Here is a 24,114-nt window from a genome sequence, read left to right on the forward strand (position 1 = left end):
CCGTTGGATTGTTATTCAAAGAGGATATATGTTCAGACCGCCCTTATATTACAGATATAAACATCGTATACAGGACTCTCGGCTCTTTCTGCCGCCGAAGTAGTCTTTGAAGTTTTCATATCTCTGCCGATACCAAAGACGGTAAAGTTCGCTCTATATGGCCGTGACGTAGCTCAGGCGGTTTGACAGCGGCTTCCCACCGCAGCGGCTCGGGTTCGATCACAGGTCAAGTCATGTGGGATTTGTGGTGGATAAAGTGTCACTGGGGCACGATTTTGTCGGAGTACTTCGATTTCCCTTGCCAATTCGCACTCCACCAAGTGCCCCATACTCATCTATCATCCGTGGCGGGTACAATAGGCCGTTTAGTGGCTGACGAACCTAGTGGATTCAGACTGACCAACCCCATGAAACTAAAATAAACTAAATTTCTTACATTTTACGGCATAACTTATGATATCTTTACGCAGACGCTGAGAACTTGTCTGCGTTAAGATTTGCCACCATAATTAGTGATAACGCATTGTGTTTTGTCTACAAGAGCTCTGTGGAGGCATTTATCTCAAATCCAGATACTGAACGGCAGTTGTGTTCTGTTGTTCCTTGCTTTAATTAGACTCTTTCCTTCCTACGTACGGCACGCCTCACTAAGAAGGGTACATTAAGATTCCGGCATTCTGGTTTGTCACGCCGTGTAGGCTTATCGGTGGATACCAGCGTTTTGGAGGAACATGTCTCCACCTTCAACCTTGAAGGTGTTGTTATCAAAACGGTTGAGTCGGGCGAGATAATTGGTGCGAATTGGAGAAAGTGGAAGCAAATATAAAATTTGTTATTTTTAATCATAGTTGGAAGGAACACTATCTGTTTAGAAGTATAGATAAGAGGATAGTTTCAAAACTAATTTCAACCGAACATTTCTTACTAGAACTCGAAGTTTCAACTAAAAGCATTAATCTATTCCGTCATTACACATTGTCCTGAACCAGATACATCCACCTCAGGTATTGTTTCACTAGTATGTATTGATTATATCCCGCCATATGAAGGACTAATTTTAGATGCCTAAATTGCGAATTTATGAACTGGTTTAAAACTATCTAGGATAACGTTAATATTGGTATTTTGTGAGAATGCTAATGACTATACGGATTCCACTACACCTGCAGTGGACATCTCAATCGTTTTACTACTACTACTAAACATTAATTTATTCAACCAGTCTACAGCCCTTTGTTTAACCCTAGCCTCTTCTTAGTTTTGTAATCCTAATGTAAACCGTCCTACATAGACGGTAGGACTCTTTGGACGGGGGATCAGCCCGGCGCAAGGCCGCTACATAGACACAGAGCACTGTGCCACTGAGTTAAAAGTCATGCAACTTTGTACTTTCCAGTACTCACATTAGACACTGAACGTCTATCACATTACATTTGAAGAGTATGAATATCACAACGTTAACTCTGATTTGTGTAATGTAATATAAAATGAGGATGGCTAATATTCTTATTCGTAATCTTAATAGTGTGGATCCTGTTGTCTGTCATGAATAAGATATACAGAAGTATGTAAGGTAAGCCGCCTACACAACAATATTCTGCATTTAAAAACAAAGAAACACTACTATATCAACATTTGCTTTTATTATGCTTTTATAGATGCAACGTGTTTCGACCCTTACACCGGGTCATCATCAGGCTTACAATGCTATAGTATGAGCTGATGAATTGCAATTAATTATCATCTAATTCTTCAAATAAGGGTCCTTATTGTGTCCTGAAATTATTTAATTGCATAAATTCATATGTTAAGACTCGGTCAAAATTTTAAAACTGAAAATCCTTACATAATAAAATTTAAAATATGAAAGTTTAATTGGAAACTAAAGAATAAGACATGAAAGTTGAAATTCTGTTTTTATGGTAAGACTGCAACCGCTACGTGTTGGCCTGGGTTTTATGTTGGTAGAAGCGACTATAGCGTGGAGCTCCCGTGTATCGGAGTCTTCTTACATGGGATAGGTCATGCAGTCATGACCTTAGTAATGTCTTACGGAGCTTATGCTCATTATTCAGTATGTGATCTGTAACAGTTTAATTATTAATATTATTAAGGCGAAGCTTGTTACTGTGATATTATTAGACTCGTTGTTAGGTTATTTGGTATATGTACTTACGTATGTTTGATTATTCTTATGAATGGTAAATGTACAGGCTGTTCCCTGCGTTGGTGCTGTCGCTATGGTGTAGTGATTAGATCTAGAATACATTTATTATCTAAGGATTTTCAGTTTTAGAATTTTGACCAAGACTTAACATATGAATTTATGCAGTTAAATTTTCAATTTCAAGGCACAATAAGGATCCTTACTTGATGAATTAGACAATAATTAATTGCAATTCACCAGCTCAAACTGGAGCATTGTACGCCTGATGATGACCCGGTTTAAGGGTCGAAATATGTTGCGTCTGTAAAAACGTAATAAAAACAAATGTTGATACAGTATTGTCTTCTTTGTTTTTTAAGTACAGAATATTGTTGTGTAGACCGCATACATTATATACTTTCTTATATCCTATTCTTATTCTTAGATGGAATGAAGTTATTTTGAAGAGACAGCAGGTTGAAGAAGTTCTCAAGCAAATATCTGCACCTAAATATTATATACTGTCACGTGTAGGGGTGACTAGAAGGCTGATTTGGATTGATGAATCAGTTTATTGGATCTTCACGAGTGGTAACTGCAAGTAGTTCATACACTCTCAAGATTACTGTAACTATAGCACATGTGACGTCACACACTAATTCTTCTAATTCTTCTTCTGGCCACACTGCTGTTCCTTGGGACTTCAGAACTTAAGTGAAGTCAATTCCCATTCCCGTATTCTTTCCTATCCTCTCGGCACGGACCACACACACAGAAAACACATTTCTATTGCTGCGTGGAGCAGCCAATATTGAAAACAAGTCGTGTGATAACTATCTCGCCAGTCCATTGGTGCGCTGACTGTTTCTTAGCAACTGGCTATAAACATTCGTACTGTTGCTCCATGACTTAAGGGAGGTGTTTATCGCGCCATTGCTTAGCTATATATGTTGCAATATATCTATTAATTATTTGTTTTGGCAAAGTATTTCATGATTTCGCCAGAATACTAAAGATAATGTTAGTGTTTACATTCCGGAATCAATGTCCTCCGTGGTCTTCCCTTGGTGTTAAAACACGCATTAAATTCTGTCTGGAGCACCCTCTGACTACTTTCTCGTATTCAGTTGCATGTGTAACAAATGGAATGTTAAACACATGAAGTGAGGAACTCGGAAATTTCGTCGCTATGTTAATTTATTTATTTTCGTGATTATCGACCTAATGCTTCTTTGTTCACTAACTAACAAACTAACTCCATGAAGACGAAACGTACTTCAGAATCAAGCAGACGCTCAGCCAATAAAATATTTCTCAATATTTCGTGGAATCTAAGGGTTCATGTCCGTATATCTAAGATCTATGTTAATATTATCCTCTCATCTACGTCTTAGTATTCATAATGGTCTCTTTCCTTCACGTTCTCCCAACAAAGCTCTGTCTGCACTTATCTTTTCTCTCATATGTACTACATTTCCTCATTCTTTGACTTAATAATTCTACATTTGGCGAGCACAAGTTATGAAGGTCCTCAGTATGCGGTTTTCTGCAATTTGTATTGAATAAGTAGTCGCGGACAGGTGACAAGGTGTTGTCCTCCAGGTGGGTGGTTGGATGAGGGGCTAAGAACTCCCCAACATAAAGAAACATTTTGTTCCGAATTGTTAAACTTTTTGTATATTAATAAGATAAAATGAAATATTATGCGTGGTATGGTGCAAATTTATGAGAACATAACCCATTCAACAGATTCTTGTGGCTACAGGTTAATCGAGCAGGTTTCGGTTCAAGGCTGAGGGAGGTTCTACTCAGAAATGCATACCCTGAAGGTGGGAAGGGTGGAAATCGTATAATCGTGTGAAATTGACTGTCCGTTTCAATCTTTTGCAGAGCTTAAGAATGCGTAAATATTTACATCAACCTCCCCATTCGTTTCATGGCATTGTGCTTAATTAAGTACAGGATTAACTTTCCCTGTTTATATTTGCTTCTAAATTCATTATTTGTTCTGTAAATACAATGAAATCTGCTTGGGTAGTTAACTACGTCAAGATGGAATGATTTCCGACATTTCACGAACCGTAAACACTTCTATTATAAGAAATGTAATTAACAAGCTTAAAGTGAGAGGTACACTTCAGGACAAAATTATGTTCACTAGTATTGCTGTACGCTAAAAATATATACAAAACCGACAGTTTGCAAAGTGTAACGCACGCCATTGTTTCATACTGTGTATGTCTTTGCAGTTATTATATTTTGGTATCTGGGCTTGCTAGCTTTACGCTATTCAGTATTCAGAGAGAACGTGTTTCTTTAAACTTGATAATTCGGACGGATGGTTTGCTGGGACTTCTGGCAAGTGCTTTAACACACTCCCCTAGATAGGTAGGCAGTACTCAGATACAATTACCAGTAGTCTCGCCCATGCACAATATTCCCCCCCGCCCTTTATGTGTCACACGGTGCAGGCTGGACCCAGCGCTATCTCCCGCATTATTCCTGGCGGCTGTTGCAGCGTCAGTTGTCTCTGTCCTACATGTAACAAAGAGAAGCACGTGTTGCCGCCTGCTTCACGTTGTCTATAAAGACGGACAATGAATAGGTTGCGACAAGTGAAAGCCTATTTCACAGAAAGCCGATGCTCGTAACTAAGGATTTACGAGATTCATGACTTCCATTTATAAAAGCGAGCCGTCAATCAGTATTGTTATGACAATCATTTGAATGCATCACTTCATACCTACTTTATTACTTTGCAGAGTTCTTGACTGCGCCTTGCTTGCTGCAGTAACACAGTAGGGGAGCAGAGTGGCGACCTAGAAGCTCACACAGTATTGTTAACTCAGCATTCTGTTGCACTGCTTAAACATTCATTTCGCAGGCGCAGGCTTCTAGATGCAACTCCTTGTCATATTCGTATACTGGTATGTGCCGCGTTGTCGTGTATCTACCTGTTTCGACCTTCTAAGGTCGTCATCAAGTGGATTATTTACGTAGCTTTTGTACTGTGTATTGTTTTTAGTTCGTTGCTCTAAAACCGTGTTAAAATTTGGTTCAGACCTACATTATTACCTACGCGGCAGCGAACTTGATTGAGGTGCTACGCTACAAGCCGGAAGGTCGCCGGTTCCATTCCCGATGAGGCCACTGGATTTTGCAATTTACTTAAGCCTTCCATCGACTCAGCCACTAACAGAATTTAGTACCGGGGATCTTCCTAGGGGGTAAAGGGCGGCCGGCGCGTAAGGCTGACAACCTTACCGCCATCTGTGAAACGATTTTCTAGAAAATGTGGGAGCCTCAGTCTCACAACCCCATGGGCCTCCAAGGCCTGTTACAGGGATAGCTCTACTTTTACGTACTTTACTTTTTTACCTACATTATGGCTGCAGTTCATAAATTTATTAACACTTTTCTACTTTTTACTTTTTGTTGTGTTTCAAATTGCAATGTAGATTGTGTACGGTGTCGTTTAATGGCGATAACCGCCTCTGTTTTCTACGAGGTTCTTGACGTTCACTATTAAGTATTATTGTGTGATTGTCGTGGGTGTTGGATGGTAGCCATCCACACGTTAATAAAACAAGAATTTTAATCCTGGTAGGATGTTAAATCTTTTCTCTTCAATGCCAAATTTAACGTATATGCGACCATATCAGATCTAATGGCTCCTCTTACTTGAGGTTCAGTCTGCCATGAACTCGAAATAGAAAACTTGGAATTTACTAACACTATGGTTTAGAGTAATAGGCAACTGGTCAGTGTTATTTCGTTTGCAGGAGGCCCTGAGCCCGACTTTTGGCATCCAGTGAAGCTATAGTAACTTTAATTTCTATGGATTTATGTAGCCTCTTGAATCAAATTCTGTGACTATCACTCGAAGGTATATAGACTGCGTAAGCAGCGCCTTTCATTTATGGGAAATTATCCATTGGTTTACACGTTCTTAGTTAACGTGAGTCTATTCAGGGAATCATTTATTGAATAAGTCGAGATATGGCTGTATTTCCAACGTCATTTCTTTTTAGGCATCTGTATATGATACGAGGGGGTACCCAAAAGAAACCGAACTTATTTTTTTAAACTTATTTATTCAAATTTAAGCACAAACCTTCAATCCCCTTCGAAGTACTCTCCACTTACACTAATACACTTGTCTAGTCTTTTATTCCATTTTTCAAAACATTGTCTAAATTCATCTTTTGAGATGCTTGACAGCGCCTCCGTCGTTTTTTCCCTTCACCTCAGCAACATCAGCAAAACGCTAAAAAAAAGTTTTGATCATTTCGGGACTCTTCTTTCAATGCACAGCATGCTTCCACGCGACCTTGTTTTTGTTCAGCAGTCGTGGCACGAATTTCGCAGCCACCCTTTTCATTCCCAAATCTTCTGTCAAAATTCGCTGAACTGAGCTCCAAGTCACTCCCGACAGCTCCACAATTTCTTCAATGGTCCGTCGTCGATCTTCCTTGATGATTTCACGAATTTTTTCAACATTTTCATGTGTTCGGGCCATTGCAAAAACGACGATCACACAAAACAGTTGTCACTATAAACTCTGCCGAAACTAGTCCTTACCTTCTGAAGCAACGGTAGTCGGCTTATCGACTCAGGAATGTTAGCTCTATGCGCTCATAGCGGCAAAACGCGGTACTACAAAAGCTCTGCCCACAAAAAAATTAGTTCGGTTTCTTTTGGGTACCCCATCGTATATTGCATATACTGATGTATTTGTTATTTACAAGACAAAATGCGATGTTAAGGTGGTTAGTAATAACTACTAAAGTTGCAATGTGCCTTATGCTTTAATTTTGAGAATAATCAGCGAGATTTTAAATTCTCACGGCCGTGAATATAAAGATAGCTGTGTAATATTAATTCTTCCAGCGAAGAAATTTGAAAATGTCACTTGATAAAGTCCGTATTATTAAAAACCTATTGGAAGTACTTTAGAACACTAATCTAACAGGCCCATACACGTAGTTACCAATGAGAGTAAAATATGTGAGAAATAATTAAACTTATTCCGTAAGTTCTAGACTTGTATTGATTCTAGTTACACGAATGCAGATACACGGTTACGCAAATCCTGATTTGTTTTTATTTAAATAGCCCGGCTGCTTCGAATTCTATGGCTGTTAATACCGGACGTAAAAGGTAAAGCTGCGTTGTAACAGGCCATGAAGGCCCATAGGGTTGTGAGACGTCGAGGCTCCCACGTTTTCTCTAGACAGTCAGCTCACAATTGGCGGTAAGGTTGTCAGCCTTACGAGCCGGCCGCCCTTTACCCCCCCCCCCGGAAGATTCCTGGTAGTCATTTCTGTTAGAGTCCACCACAGGGCCGTAATGAGGCTGGAAGGATTAGGTAAATTGAAAAATCCACCTCATCGGGACTTGAACCGGCGACCTTTCGGCTTGTATCATAGTACCTCAACCAACTATGCTACCGCGTGCCCCTTATTGCCGGACATACATTGTCTATACATTACAGTACTGTGTGTTTGGATACATTTTTATTTTACATAAATATATTGTTGAAACTAAAGTGTATTTCAAAAAGGATACAGCGTTTAAGCATTTTTGAACTTAACACAGCTTTCAGCTTACAGGGAACCTTTGCAAATAATTAAGCGTGTAATTGGGTACATGCTGAGTTTCGGCACAGTTCGTTAGCAAATATTTTTAGACGAAGTCTGAGTGTTTTAAGTAGAATTATATGAAATATGTTTTTAAAAAAATATGTAATTTCTATTTAGAATATTTTGTGCATAGTGTTTTTAAATTATAAAAGGTAAAGTTGTCTTTGTGCTTAACTAATTAAGCACTATGCCATGAAGGCGTATGGTGGAGTGGTTGTGTATAGCCACGTTCTCTTGACCTCTTCATAATTTGGAGTTCAGTGGGCAGCATCACGCTCCGGCCGCTTTAACCCCGTGGAATGGGTCTCCCCCGTACCCATTGGATAGTAGGCTGGGTGAACACCAGAGCCGCTGTGGACGACGTGGATACGAGAAAATTCTTGACCCTATCGAGACACGAACTCCGACCCCTCTTCGTCCTGCCCTTAGCCATTCGCCATACCGACTGCGTTAACACGGCCCTTCTTAAATGATACCGAACAAAAAAAAAATGCGAGTGTATCTATTATTACAGCTGTGTTATGATTTTAGTCGCAGCAGTAAATATTGTCGCGTGTCCGGGATGTCGTAACAAATAATTGTGGATTCTGGATTAGGCTAAGCTGTTTATTGGACAACTCGTTTACAATTACAATTACAATCACTCCCAAATAGCGCCTTCCAGACGATGCGACCCGACTAGTTCGTCGTCTCTCACGTTTCGTCTTCTGGTTCTTGGCTGAGCTGGTTTCTTCTCTGATCTCAGCTCTGCTCTCGTCTTCTCTGATCTCACCTGTCCTCTGTTCCATTTGGTCCCCTATCTTCTACAGTCGGACGGACTAGAAGACAGCTTATTAAAGGGGTTCGTTTCCATAACGGCTGTCTGCGTTGTCTCGGGAACATGGTTTCATTTTTAAGTAACACGTTGATTTTATCTCTAGCTATTCGTTGTTGCGGAGACATCGCTTATTGAGCCGTTACGCAGGAATGGACGTCTCTATATGCGCTGTCTCGGAAACACGTTTTAACAAGCCGTTGTCTAGCAATGGACGCCCGGCCAGATATTCAGCCTTTTAGTCGGCATGCCACAGTATGTACTATGTGGGACTGATGAATAAAAGAGCCAGCGATTTATGTGAAATGCAGAGAGTGCAGTTCGTCTTTCTGTACTTGGTTTTAAAACATGAAGTAGACAGAGTGGGTTACGCTTCATATATTCATCAGTGAGTATATACAGGTAGTTTCATGTGGCGTGGGGTGAGAGCTACCTTCGCTGTGGAGAGATTATCCGTCCGCTAACTTTATCCGCGCGCTGCGGGAAGACACTCTTATCTCCCCCCTCCCTCCCTGCCGACACAGAGCAGGGCTTACCCTAATCCTCGACCCTATTAAAACTTTGATGCACGTCTTGAGTCAACAAGCACGGGGCGTGCGAGGCGTACACACTACCCTGCAAGTTTCACTTCACGAATTCTGTTACGCCTTCATTCCCTATTTTGTGATTGCAAAGTCAACAATTGGCCGAACGAGACATAAACTTTGGATTCTTTAGGCAGTATTGTTACTGGACGTGGTCATTAAGGTTGTGCCACTACCTTAGGGTCCTCGGTTCTGATTACAGTGGCAAGAGGATTATGCAGTATGACGTTTTCACTCAAAATGACCTTCATAATTTCTGCCGTTTTAAATTATTTGTTCATTAATTTGTATTTGTGTTCTTGTTGTTATTCTTATATTTTCTTTTTTCTTGCCTCAAATGTTTCTGACTTCCTCCTCTTTTCTTTCCGATATGTAGCTACACTATATTGATTTATGATTTCTTCAATGACATATGCAGTACCTCACAGGAGCCGTGATAGCGCAGTCAGTATAGCGACTGGCTGTGGGCTGGACGTGAGGAGCCGGGATAGCGCAGTCGGTATAGCGACTGGCTACGGGCTGGACGTGAGGAGCCGGGATAGCGCAGTCAGTATAGCGACTGGCTACGGGCTGGACGTGAGGAGCCGGGATAGCGCAGTCGGTATAGCTACTTGCTGTGGGCTGGACGTGAGGAGCCGGGATAGCGTAGTCGGTATAGCGACTGGCTTTAGGCTGGAAGACAAGAAGGGTCGGAGTTCGTGTCCCGGTACGGTCGAGATCCGCTCTGGAACCCGCACAACCTCCTATCCAATGGGTACCGAGGGCACTTTCCCCGGAGGTAAAGCGGCAGGGGCGTGGAGCTGACCACTCACCTCCAACTAGTGCCGAGGTCAAGAAAATATGGATCTATGCAACCACTGCCTCATACGCCTTCATGGTGTAGTGCTTAATTAGTTAAGCCCGTGGCCAAATTTACCTTTATTTTGCCTCAGTAGCTGAGACTACATAATGTCGAGTAAAAGGACGGGTTGGTGTGAGACTGAGTCCGCTTGGTACGTCGGCCACTATTTGGACTATTGTACCAGCCCCGGATGATAGATGATGGTAATTGTGGAGCAGTAGGTGGAATGAGAATTGTCAGGGGAAACCGAAGTACTCGTAGAAAACTTGCCCCAATGCCACTTTGGCCACCACAAATCCCACATTACCTGACCTGGGTCGAACCCGGGCCTCCGTGAAAAGCCGGCGACTAACAGCCTGAGCTGTGTGCAGGGCAACGACTGAGCTTACTAATTATGGGAAAGTTATAGAAAAAAGAGAACTTCGCATAACTAGAGTATGGGAAGAACATAAAGCCAGTCACCAAGTCCAAATTTTGTTTCACGACATCCCAGAATACAGCAGTATTGCTACTATTGGAACTGACTAATATTTGCAGCAGTTTGCGTTGTTGTGACAACCTATCAACGTGTAATGCAAATCCATATTTAAAGTGTTCGTTCAAACTGCAGGAGAAGAGCTACGAATCCTGGTATGGCTTGCGTGTTCACTGCGTAAGTATACTGCATCGTGTAGGAGGTGGCCAAGATGACATTCCACCATCACGTCGACAGAGGTCACTGGACGTCTTGTAATTCGTGCGTCAGATGCACAAGAGGCTGCAGCGGCTTGACACTTAGGGGAACCTGATTCGGTTCCATTTCCTCAAGGACAATGAAATTTAAACGGTTAAATCCATGCAACAAATTCTACCTAAAAATAATAAAAATTAAATCTGATTAGTAAATTTTCACTGAAACACAAATCTTCACAGCCGTTCTCACAAGATCCAAGCGTCGAATATCATCCTGAGCCAGCTTTATCCATTCCATAACTTCATACACAATTCCATTAAGTTCTATTTTAATATTATTCACCAACCTATGCATATGTCTCACAATCACTCTCATCCACCCAAGTTTTTAGACCAAATTTTGTATGCATTTATATATCTTAATTGCTACATGACTTTCCTATCGCATCGTTTACTATATTCTCCTATTCTTATTATGTGAATCAGCTCTTTGTGCAATTTTGTCCACCCTCCTTTTACATTTTCCATCGCTGGTATAAATATTCCCCTGATCACCCTGTTCCAAAATATTTTAGTTCAGGACAATTAATATAATAAACAAGAATATTCTAGCAGCCACGTTGCAGAAATCCTTCCGTTACATCTTATAAGATCAGTTCGAAGTTTTAATAAAGAAATGACACGAAATTTTCCCCAAATGTTGCGATTCCTAAGATGCACTCAGAAGTTTCGAATAATGAAAGGTAGAACAAATGTTTCTGAACAGGAGTTCAGTTTCTATTTAGCTTAAGCAAGAGAGATAAGAAATACAATTTTGTCCATACCACGGAACCTGATTTAAGAAATAAGGCAGATTTTAGAGTAATGAAACAAGAAGACAATTTATCTGAAGACGGAAATGGTACTTGGTTTTTAGTCCACATGTTTAGGGCCAAAATCTGAACACCGTCAAGTAATTCCAAAGGAAAAGGTTTTGAATATTCGTTGAGAAGATTTGTATCTTATCATGTAGAGTGTATTCTTAGTATCTAAATATCTATCTATCTCTATCTATCTCTGTCTATCTATCTACCTATCTACCTGTCTCTCTGCCTGTCTATCTATCTATCAGTCTGTCTGTCTATCTATCTATCTCTCTATCTATCTACCTATCTGTCTATCTATCTATCTATCTATCTATATATCTACCTACCTATCTACCTATCTATCTGTCTGTTTGTGTATCTATCTGTTGCTCCCACTTGGAGCATAGGGAATCCGTAAAACGCTTCGTTTCACTTCAGTTTCTTATTATTAGACAGTCGGTAGGACCCCTTGGACAGGGGATCAGCCCGACGCACGACCGCTACCTATACAAGACAACACAAACACGAAATAAACGCAAACATCCATGCTTTGAATGGGATTCGAACCCACAATCCCAGCGTTCCAGCGAGCGAACACAGTTTATGTGCTATACCGCGCGGCCACTCTGAGCGGCTTTAGTCACCACAATATCAGTAAATTATGTACAGATCCGTTAAAATTACGTATTAGATTGAAGTACGTTTTTCATACGCTGAACAGATTAGAAGTTCATAAAAGATGAAAGTCGGAACCCTAAGTCGGAAAGACTACTTGAGAGACCTAGACATAATTGGAATAATAATAATGAAATTGGTGTTAAAGAAACAGCGTGTGAGAATATGTACAGGATCCTTCCGTGACGGACTCTTCCGGATACGATAATTAAAATACGCTTTCCATAAAAGGCGATGAATTTGTTCACCGGCTGATGAATATTAGCGTCACAAGAAGAACTCAGTTCATTCGCATTACTTATTAATGATAGTTTCGTTTCGGTTGAATATTTAGGCAGCCGTTTTCTATCAGAGGCTGAAGCTTTGTTCTGTTGGTAAACTTGCTGAAGGGCTTGTACTCTTCCAGCTCGCTTCGAATCTTTCAAATTAACTTTCTCTTCGTCCGTCAGTCTTGTTCAGTACTCTTCTGTTTTCTCTTAAGACGTACAGAAGAAAGAGAGGTGTGGAGTGAAGGAAGGGTAGAATGAAGAAAAGTAGGAGGGTTCAAATTGAGTATATGCAAATTTATTTTAGAAGAACAAAAGAAAGAAAAGTTTCTTGCTCTCAGTTATAGCGGTGGCGGTGCTGGTGTGCTGAAAGGGACTGGGAAGAGAGCATAGCAATAATCTTTCTCTGATCAGAGTTTCTCCATTGTTATAGGGGGGCATCATGGACGGGTGTGTCTGACTTTACTCCATCGCCACACTTCCTTCACCCTAAGATCTTCAGCTTCCTCTACTTCAAATCCTGTTCCAGAGATTCAAGTAATGGAATTACTTTCACTGTTTGAATAACCTATATAGAACCCTATATATTTTTTCTTCACTTCTACTTAAGATTCTAACTCCACTTCTTTGTGGTTTTATTCTAAATAATATAGGGTATGGGCTGTCATCTGTATATTTACTTTATATAAAATTGGTTTTATTCATCAGTTGCATTGGGAATTTATTGTTAATGGTCAATATATATATATATATGTGTGTGTATGTGTGTGTGTGTGTGTGTGTGTGTGTGTGTGTGGAAAGGTACGCTTTGCAGGTACCTGCCTATTTTATTGTATTTTTTTAAATTTATTCTCCAAGGGGTCGTTACTAACCACTATAAATATCAAAAAAGAATGTACAAAATTAGTTCGTTTCGTTGTAGGGGAGAAGAGCGGCGGTAGAGTCCCATTTCCATAGAGCCACAGCCGGCCCTGAAGACTTCTCAGTCGACCTGAAGCCGCACAAATATGTTACTATGTAGTGAAACAAAAAAAAAACACTTTGTTTCCTTCATAATGGAAGTTGAACATCCTCTGCGCCTGTAGCATTGAGACCACTTTCTGTCCCGTTCCTTTTCATTTTGCTTTTCTCTTCCAACTTATAAACCCTAAGTGTGCCATTGAGATCGAGAGTTCACTGCTTTGCCTTGAGGAGACGGAAAGCAGCAAAAGGGGGGGGGTTGTACGGAGCGGTCGCGATATTGCGACGGTTTTCAGAAATGGTTCCTCGGAGGATAGACTATAGTCCGTGTATGGCTAGTCACCGAGCCTATAACTGCTGCCTGTTTCCCGCTCTCATTTCCTTTACAAGTTCTAGGGGTGGGGATGTCCTTCCTCGTGACATGCACATCCTACTGATCTGTGCCTTGCCAGCAACAACCACTGAGCATTCTATTATCATATTCGCAGATTCACACATTTCAGTTGCTATTCTCTTACAGACGATTCATATTCGGAAGGAGAGTGGGGCCAGTTCCTTCCTGCAGTAGGGACTTGATTTTGTTGTGCGGTAGCGTAGTTGGTTGAGGCATTATGCTACAAGCCGGAAGGTCGCAGGTTCAAGTCCCGATGAGGTCATTGAATTTTTTCAATTGACCTAATCTTTCCAGCCGCACTGTGACCCTGGGGTCGACTCAGCCTCTAACAGAAATGAGTACCAGGAATATTCTTGGAATATTCCTGGGGGTAAAAGACGGCCGGCGCGTAGGGCTGACAACCTTGCCGCCATCTATGAGCCGATTATCTAGAAAATGTGGGAACCTCAACATCTCACAACCCTATGGACCTATCCGGCCTGTTACAGGGATAATTTTACTTTTTTTAACTGGATCTGATGTCACTACTAGTTTTTGTTATGACTTCTGTTTTTGCAAGGAATAAGCAAGTTTTATTTTAAAAATTAGTTTCATTCACTGTAGCATCTGATCTTTGCAGTTAGTAAACAAGATTAGTGCTCATTATTTTCGAAAAGGCTATGAATATACTAAGTTGATATCGCTGAAATTATGATATGTTTAAATATTCCAACAGGAATAGAACAGACTAAATCCGTAATTCAAATACATTCTTGAAAACTGATAGCCGCTCAGCTAGCCACGAAGTTTTCCTCTCTGTAGAACTCTAAGTCTCCCCAATGTGCCACAAAGATCTTGCTTTTATATTCCGTTCTGAGCCGTTTCAGTCCCGTTCAAAACTTCTTCCGCACTGAATAATTCATTCCAATAATAGGCTTATTAGATGATGAGCACAACTTATAATATTTATACACACCATCTGAGGGTTTCGGGCAGTGAAGAGTCATGTAATGGTTTCTGGGTTTATAATACTGTCTCGTCCCCTAGATGGTTACGAAAGTTTCGGAAGACTCCATTGCTTCCCCATTCACTGGTTTGTTCCTGTGAAATTGGGCTACTACTAGTAATATTTCATATGCGTTTATCATCTTCCGGTTATCTCATCCCCTTTCATTTAGTCACCTCACTGATCCACAGTTTTCTTCTTCCATCCCTTGCTTCTTATGTGTTAAATGTATGCAAACTCCTTCTGTGGAACAAACATTATGTTTCTGGTCATTATCGAGCGTCCTGTTTTAATCTAAAGGCAGGACGATGGATAATGTCCACAAACATAACGTACCATCTTCACAAAATTTTAGATTTTTTCCATCTTCAGAAGTTGAGAGTCACCTAGCTGTTCAAAAAATTCTCCTCCCCTTATGGAACGGAGCCGCCCTAGCTCAGTCGGTATAGCGACTGACTACTGGCTGGACAACCAAAGGTTCGGAGTTCGAGTCCCGGTGTGGTCAAGAATTTTCTCTTCTGCATATCCTCCAGAATGGCTCTGGAGTCAACCCAACCTCATATCCAAAGGGTATCGGGCCTTTTTCCCCGGGGGTAAAGCGGCCGGAGCCTGAAGCTGACCACTCATCTCCACCTAGTGCTGAGATCAAAGAAACATGGGTCTATACCTCCACTCCCCTATACGCCTTCATGGCATAATGACTAATTAGTCAAGTACAGGGACAACTTTACCCTTACTTTTACATCTTATGGAACTGTTTCTTTGCCGTGTCCACATAAGCCAGTAACTGTGTCATACCCTGAGTCCGTTGCACTTATTCCCTCCTCCCCATCCATCTCTAATACAGTCCCCTTTTCAGTTAACAAAAACTTGAGACACCCGTTGAAATATCGCATACTAATTTTTTATAAAAACTAAAAACGATGACTTACGAGTAATATAATTTTAATTTTCGTGAGTATTTGTATAGTTGTACTTACATCGGTGAAGAATAATTTTATTTTAAAGAATCTCGCATGAATGCAATACAATTTTTACAGTAAGAATGATGAAAGAGACTGAAGAATATATGGTCCAAATTCACAATTAGCCTAGAAAGCACCGATGCTGCATACATGTATTTGTATGTGTGTACATCACAGCCTATTGTGTTCTATAACTGGATAATTTCCAGATTTTGACAGTGAGATGGCAATTTTGTGCATATTCAGCTAAAAATGTTACTAAGTCAATTGGCACTCGCACTCTCTTTGGATCCTTATAGCCCCCCGCGGGGGGAGGTGATCCCCTTCGGGTTGAGAACCAATGTTATAGAGTCTGAGTACTGCAACACACCCATCGAATGGTTTAGATATGAAGCGGTATGTGGTACTTGCGGATACAGAGTCATGACTTTCCTATTGTTTCTCTTGATGCTACTGAACGAAAAAGAACTGAGGCGTCTCCTTTGTCCATTTCTTCGGCTCCGGCTTATCCGGTCATCAGACCCTGACGCAACTGCAGACTCCCTTGGGCCACAGCACACATAGCTTTTGTTCCACTTCTTGCACAAAAAGAGGAACGGTCTCGTATTTTACGAGAAGAAAATATGTAGCTTACGATATTTTATTTCATTCTATTTTCATTTCCTTTTGCTTCTTGCTGGAGCGATATTGTCGCCATAACCATTTCGTGATAATCCCACAAGCTGGCGCCTCGACACGTGTTGGAGACGCTCATTGTCGTGCGCCTGCATGCCCCCACCAAGTGGCGCCACTTCCGCGACAATGGAATTTTATTGCAACACGATACCATACATCTTCGGATATTCAGATCGCTATCGGGGTGCAGTGGGTGACAGCTGTGAATGTCAGACCACAGAAGTTTGAATTCCTCTGCAGTAGGTTGCTAGGCTTCCGGTTTATTAAATATATATAGGTGTTCATACTTTATTTTTCCTGTCTAAGTAAAATTAGGATTGAATTCCATCAAGTGCAACAATGTCTTTAATAATAAAATGATGGCCATCATCGGAAAGTGACCATCACTTGGATTCACAGCGAGATTCTGATAAGTAGAAACATTTTAAATGCAGGTGTTTAACACTTACAAGACGGCACATGTACGTAGTACATTTGGGTTGTTGGTCCCCTTTCGCTGATGGCTATCTTTTTTGAAATATATAAAGGTTGCATTGTAGTATTAGAAAAGGCATTGTTGCACTAGACGGAATTCATGCATAATTTATTTTCTAGGTTATAGAGTGCAAAGGCAGAGGATAATATCTATTTAAAAATGTTTCATTCGTCCTTGGAAGTAGCTGAGACAAAATTCCGCTCACGCTGGGAACCTCGGAATTTTACATTTATATAACAGCATGTAGAAGTACCCAGACTTCGCTCGCAACATGAAAGCTTTCCTTTCTACACATCACAACATGTAGTAGCTACAGCTTCAAACGGCCAGTCATATTACAATGTAAAAATTAAATTTTACTCGTGTAATTAAAAGGAATTCGGGAACGAGGTACAGAATCACAGTTATACCGCAGTACTAGATCGTGACTTTATTGCTTCGATTGTGGAATATACTCATAAGAGTGTGGCCTCTATTATGGTCCTGGTAAGAAATTCAATTCAATTCTATTCTTTATTATTTATGTGCCTAGTCAACAGTCGCAAGGCCAATTACAGACAGAGCACAGGGTAGATACAAGTAATTACGTGGGTACAGTTACGAGAGGGTTGAGAAAATATTTGGAACTAATTCCTGGAAAGCACTCCATAGATTCACTGCAAAAAAACATCTATCCTGGGAACATCACACATACTGCGGAAAGTGCTACAGTGCGAAGCTTGAAGCCTGAGTGGTGAGGTGCATCACTGGTTCAAGAAAAGGAATACCAGGAAATAAACCTGTGACAAGAGATGATGACGAAATTAATAGAAATAATGATAATAACAGTAGTTTAATTAGTCCAGTATGAATACATGTATGTTTCATTAACAGAATTTTTGATCCAAAGACGTCAGCGTCCCTACAGATAACATTAGCAGCAGAAGTGCATCTAGCAGAGGGGCAACTTTTACTAATAGAACAGACATTGAACATGGGAAAGTCTCGGATATATCGAACAGGGACCCGAAGGCCAACAATTTCCAAAGCAGAAGAGCAAAGTACAGAACCACGATAAATCTGAATAAGGAAAAGCGTGTTTCTGGATAGGAACACAAGATAGAGCATATAAACCCAACACAGCGCAAATCATCTGTGAGAGTTAAGACAAACATTAAAAAATATCCGAAACCCCCCACATACACGAGACCTAGCACTTATGTCCATGCACTATTTCATGGCTATTGTTAAAATCAGAGCACTATCAGAATTGAAGTTATTACTAAAGAGACAAGTCCTCCGTATGGTACCAAATAAAACACTGTTTTCACACATGGTCTGCACTGGACAGAGTTCTAGTTTTCAGCCTTCTGCTGCCATGATGGAAGTCCAGATGGGGGAAATGTCCAAGCTGGGTTGACAGATCGAATGGTCTACCAGAGACATTTAGGCGGATTCCTCGTATTTCCTGTACGTGTTCTTTAGCTCAATCTACGAGACTTTAGCTTCTTCCCAGCACATTCTGTGGCCTTCTTCTTACGCATGTTGAGCTAATATTTATATGTAGGCTTATATATATATACATTCACTCACTCACTCATGGAGCTGAGCCCTTCTTGAGAAGCCTCCAATTGTGCCGCTACATCTGAACTTCCCAGTGTTTTATAGAACCCGAAGGTTCATTGCCGTGTTCACAAGAGCCCTCCACTGGACACTAACCTGAGCCAGATCAATCCAATCCATACCATCCTATCCTATCTCTCTAAAATCAGAAAAAGAAATCAAAGACATTGGATCAATAGAATATTGCGTCGATTGATGAATACACATATTGATAATGTTACAATCGAACTATGAAGATAGGCTCGAATGGCAACATCCTGGGAAAACGGTGATAAATATTCTGTCTTCAAAAAACAGAGAATATCTTTACCAGATAAATACTCGTAGCTCCTCAAGAAGTCGATGTGACATGCAGTTGGTTCTAGTATGGTAAGGAAAAGATAAACAAGGTTAATTTCAAGATATTTACGATTTTTAATCCAATCAACGAATGTTATAGAATAAGTGAATTTCGCTTTTTGGACTTCAGCATGCGACTGTAGTCCTTATCCACTTACTCTTTCTAAGTTATCAGATTTTTCTTACGAAGTACGGACACAGTCCAGTGTTTGGCGGAATAGAGGAATATATTTGAAAATAAAGACTAGAAAAGACGGCAGAGATATGACGGAGTAGCACGCGAGAGAAAGAGGATAGGAACGGTCTAGACTTTACGTCACACCTAGATTAAATATTTGATATTTTGCAATGGCAGCGAAAAGCTCCTTTACGTTGATCGTAAATTTAATTCAAGGTTTCGGTTGCTGGAATTTCTTATTATTAATGAACGTTTATTTTACCATATATATGGTGTATATATATATATATATATATGTATATATATATATCGTCCGGTCACGGTAGCCGAGCGGTCTAAGGCATGTACTGTCTTCGCTCGCTTGGAAACCGGGATCGTGGGTTCGAATCCCACTCAGGGCATGGATGTTTAGTTTGTGTTTGTCCGTTTTTCTGTGTTTGTGTACAGGTAGAGAGGCCTTGCAACGAGCTTATCACCCGCCCAAGGAGTCCTACCGAATGTGTAAGATCTAGAAAAACGAAGTGAACGGAGAAGTTCATGGAGGTAGGCCTAGGCCCACTGGGGCTGTAGTGCCAAGAAAAAAAATATATATATATAGACTACACGACGTTATATCCCAGAAGATGGCTGTTTTCAAAAGATATTTGGTTCATAAATTTTTATTGTGTTTATCATGGAACATACTCCAATGTGAAACACGATATTGATAACAAGGAAACTTGTACTGCATGTGCTTATAAAATACTCTGCGGGGAGACAAAAGATTAAATTACAAACGTAATTGTATTCCATTCTCAATATATCTGTGTATTTCATCTAGCGTTTCGTCATATGACTAATTTCCCATGAGAGTATTGGATATCGCGGAAATGATGATCCCTATATCGTAAACCCTGGTGTGCCATATCACTGCAACCAGAAGTGTGTGGGCTTAACTGTGAGCTTTCCTGTCCCTCTGAAAACATGCTTTTGACTGGAAATCGTTATATCCCTTCATAGAATTTGCTTCTGCTCTTCCAGCATAGTTTATACGCAACTGGCTTGAATTTGTTACCCCTATCGGCTTAATATCTAACTAATGCAGCGACATTCTGTTTCTTCAACATCTTGAAGGGCGCGCCATAACTGGATTGTGAAGCAGATTGCTGCGTGATCACAAATTGACTAACTTATGTATGTTTAATAAATTGGAACTAAACGCTGTAACCTAGAGCTAGTTGAACACAAAGGTATTCACTTTTAAGTTGCCAATTAATGATATGACGTAGCCACAAAGATATTTTAGACAGGCAGTAGCAGTGACAGAAGTGCAAACGCTTGATATTCTAACCCGGTCTTTAACACGATTCTGAGGCATTGAATCAACCTACAGTCCTCAAATCCCATAATCACAGAAGTTACAGATATAAAGTTAAAATAAAAGACAGGAAATGAAGATTAGTGTTTTCCGAAATGTGACATCGTATAGTTTTGTAGAAATTCAATGACGTTTCTAAGGAAAGTGCTGCTTCTGCTCTCCGAGTATGAAGGTAACACTTTCCTCCGACACGTCGGCAAAGATCCATGCATCGTGACATAATGGGAGGCAGGTGTCTTCACAGTAATTTCCATGAAAACACCGAACGTCACCCTGTAGACGATATTTCGGATTGTGCTCTTCTCAACTGAGACGCCGTGTAGGTTTGGAGATGAACACTTATGTTCCGCACCAACATGGCGCTGCCTCTCAGTGGTTGAAATGTCTAAGAATTGGCTCTGGCCAGGTTATTGGTATAGGTGGGTTACGAATGAATGCTTTGAAGGTGGCCATGAAGGGGAAGACAGAAGAAACATATCCAGTCCTTACGTTAATCATTTCTCTTCTCAATATGAATGCAGCATATACCTCGGAAATATTGGAACGCAGTTCCAACACTATACGTTCTCACGGCGCAGAACAGTTACAACCGTGAAAACCTAAAAATTTCTACAGGAAGGGCGCAGAGTACGAGTAAAATTCAAATGAACACAATGGCGCCTAAATTACTTATTTGTCTATGCAGAAGACATGTGTTGACTGGGACTGTAAACACAATAACAAATAAGGGAAGAATTATCTCTGAGCCTAACATGCGAGTATATACTGAAGAAACACGATGGGGAAAATTGCGAACAATATTGTAGCGTGTTTTGGTATGTTACGCTAAAAATAAGTTTACGCCGTGGTATTTGATATAGCGAATTTATTCCGCTCTCTCACCTTACACGCCTTACAATCATCTGCTCTTGCAGTGTTACAATCACTGCTTACAATATCTCGGCGATACTGGACTGTCTTCTTTAGCGGGTGGATCCAGACTGACTGTTCGAATGCATTCAACCCCGTTTTATAACCTCGGTCGCTGCTGTGCAAACGAACCCTTTGTTATAACCGTGGAGACTCCTGTTAGAACTACAATAGAGCGATTGTTGTTTCCTATGCAACGGTCTATTCTAGCGTTTCCATAGAAGTGACTCTTCTGGATTCCAGACACGTTACAATATCAGGAACGGTGACTCGGGCGGCTGATGGGAGGAATTCGCCGTAGTAAAAGCTTCAACAGTCACACTGGACGGAATTGTTTTATCATTTGTAATATTGTTAGTGTGACGGACCAGAATGAAACAAATCAAATTTTTCTTGTTCCTCATACACGATTAACTTATCGAATTCGATAAGAAAGAGCCTCTGCAGTTAATAAAGCGGCTTTAAATAAACAACGAACCAGATACTATACTTCAGTCGGAATATCAACGAAATTCTTGTAGGAAACAGGAGGAAGGTAGCAGGAATGTGATTGCAGTTCACAACTCACCGCTTGTTTCGCAGTGTTCGCCGTGACGTAACACAGTCAGTATTGCTGCAAATGAAGAGACACATCGTGTGAACCGCGCGGACATTTCCCCGGCCTTTGGGAACCAACACGGTTATCGCTCGTCGCCTATACTCTGGTCACATGCACTGCATAGAAGCTATGAGTACAGCATAACCTGAAGGGGATGCTGTGAACACAGTTTAATTGTTAAGTCTGAAAACGAGGGGATTCGTTGCTGTTTCTGGTGTAGGCAAGTAGATTCATGTGAATATTCTCCACTACCTGTTGACAGCTTGCGGAAGTGGGGCTTCCAGAAGAGACCTGAGCTTACAGTAGTTATCAAATATCAGTAAAGTTATCTTGCCGGGTTCACTTTCTCATACGTAGCAAAAAGAAAGCACAATTAACGTAAAGTTGTCCGTGGGCTTAATCGATTCAGCACCACACAACGAAGTGATGGGGGAGTGAAGGTATAGCTCCACCATTATTGATCTCGGCAATACTTGGAGGCGAGTGGTCAGCTTCACGCCCCGGTCGCTTAACCTCATGGAAAGACTCCCCGTACCCATTCAATAGGAAGCGGGCTGGGCCCCAGAGTCGGTCTGGACGCTGTGAAGCCGAAGAAATATCTCTTGCCTCTGCCGAGAATTAAACCCCGTCTGTCCTACCCTCAGCCCCTCGCTATAGCGACTGATTTATCCCGGCTCCCAAAGAAGAAAGAAATACCAAAACTATTAAAATAAATAAAAGTAAAAAAGTAAGTAAAAGTATCCTTGTAACAAGCCGTGGAGGTTCATAGGGTTGTGAGATGTTGAGATTCTCACATTTTCTAGACAATCGGCTCATAGATGGCGGTAAGGTTGTCAGCCTTAAGCCCCAGCCGCCCTTTACCCCCAAGAACATTCCAAGAATTTTCCTGGTACTCCTTTCTGTTAGAGGCTGAGTGGACCCCAGGGCCATAGTGCGGCTGGAAAGATTAGGCAAATTGAAAAAATCCAATAACCTCATCGGAATTCGATCCCGCTACCTTCTGGCTTGTACCATAGTGCCTCAACCAACCACGCTACCGCCTGCCCAATTAATATGTATATAAAATAGTTTTAGTCCAATATAAATTGTCTTGTTAATGTTCTTCTTGTATAGCAATGCAGTTCAAAGCCTTCTTTTCTTCCGAATTCCGTATTCTTGTGTATTGATATTTGGTAGGATTTCATTGAAGGGAATCAGTCCGTCTCAGGACCTTTACCAATAAACGACAAAACAAATGCAGAAAAGTTAGATACATGCTACATCCATGTCTCGAGTGTGTCAGAACCCACGGTCCAGTTCTCCATGGCGCAGGAGACAATACGAGGTCTTATATCACATGTTATTAAACTTTATATTTTTGACCTGAAGCTTGGGTTTGGAAAGTCCAGTGTGGTCCATTTCAAATTCGCTTAACACTATGGGAACTCCAATTAGAATTTAGGATAACGTGTCAGAATTATTTATTAATAATGTAAATTTATCTTGTGATACTATAGTTCGCTTGCGGTCTAAAATTACCGAGTTGTTTTTTGATACATATATTATATGTGTACATATAGTGTCTACTCAGTTTAAATAGCTGTAAACTATTTAGAAAAACGATAAATTTCAATTTTTTTCTTTTCAGACTCTTCAGCTTCTCATCTTAAAAACCAAATTCGTCCCTACATATAGAAATTTCTCTTCCTTTTTTACAGAGAAATATGACTGCGACTTATCGGTAAACATTTGTGTCTTTCGCTCATTCACTCTATTGCATATCTCTCAGGCGTATGGTGGGCTGAGACTGAGTCCACGTGGTACGTTGGCCACAGTTTGCCTATTTTACCAGCCCCAGATGATAGATGATGACGAATATGAAGTAGTCGGTGGAAAGAGAATTGGTAGGGGAAACGAAAGTATTTGGAGAAAACCTCCAGCGCCACATTGTCCACCACAAATCCCATATGTCCTGACCCAACTCGAACCCGGGCCACCACAGTGGGAGTCCGGCGACTAACCCCCCGAACTATGGCACGGCCTTCTCAAGTGTATAATGTTTTGTTTTATTATTTTTGCAGGGGTCGCTTACCAACCCGAGTTCGCCGAGCCTATCACTAACCTTACAGTGCCTGTGGGCAGAGACGCAACGTTCCAATGCATGGTGATGCATCTCGGTGGCTACAGGGTAAGTTCCTTTGCACTGAACTCCC

The 24,114-nt window shown here is 40.9% G+C and overlaps 1 protein-coding gene across 3 annotated transcripts in view; it reads left to right on the plus strand.

Moving 5' to 3' along the window:
- LOC111870759 (lachesin) overlaps nucleotides 1-24,114 on the plus strand; it is a 490,504-nt gene that overhangs the window by 330,312 nt on the left and 136,078 nt on the right. For all 3 annotated transcript variants that reach the window (XM_023863276.2, XM_023863277.2, XM_033753995.1), the window contains one exon: nucleotides 23,983-24,089. In XM_023863276.2, coding sequence (XP_023719044.1) covers nucleotides 23,983-24,089 — 107 coding nt within the window. The remainder of the gene's footprint in view (nucleotides 1-23,982; nucleotides 24,090-24,114) is intronic.

The sequence above is a fragment of the Cryptotermes secundus genome, unplaced genomic scaffold (genome assembly GCF_002891405.2).
Source record: "Cryptotermes secundus unplaced genomic scaffold, Csec_1.0 scaffold263, whole genome shotgun sequence".
In the NCBI taxonomy this organism is placed as follows: Eukaryota; Metazoa; Arthropoda; class Insecta; order Blattodea; family Kalotermitidae; genus Cryptotermes; species Cryptotermes secundus.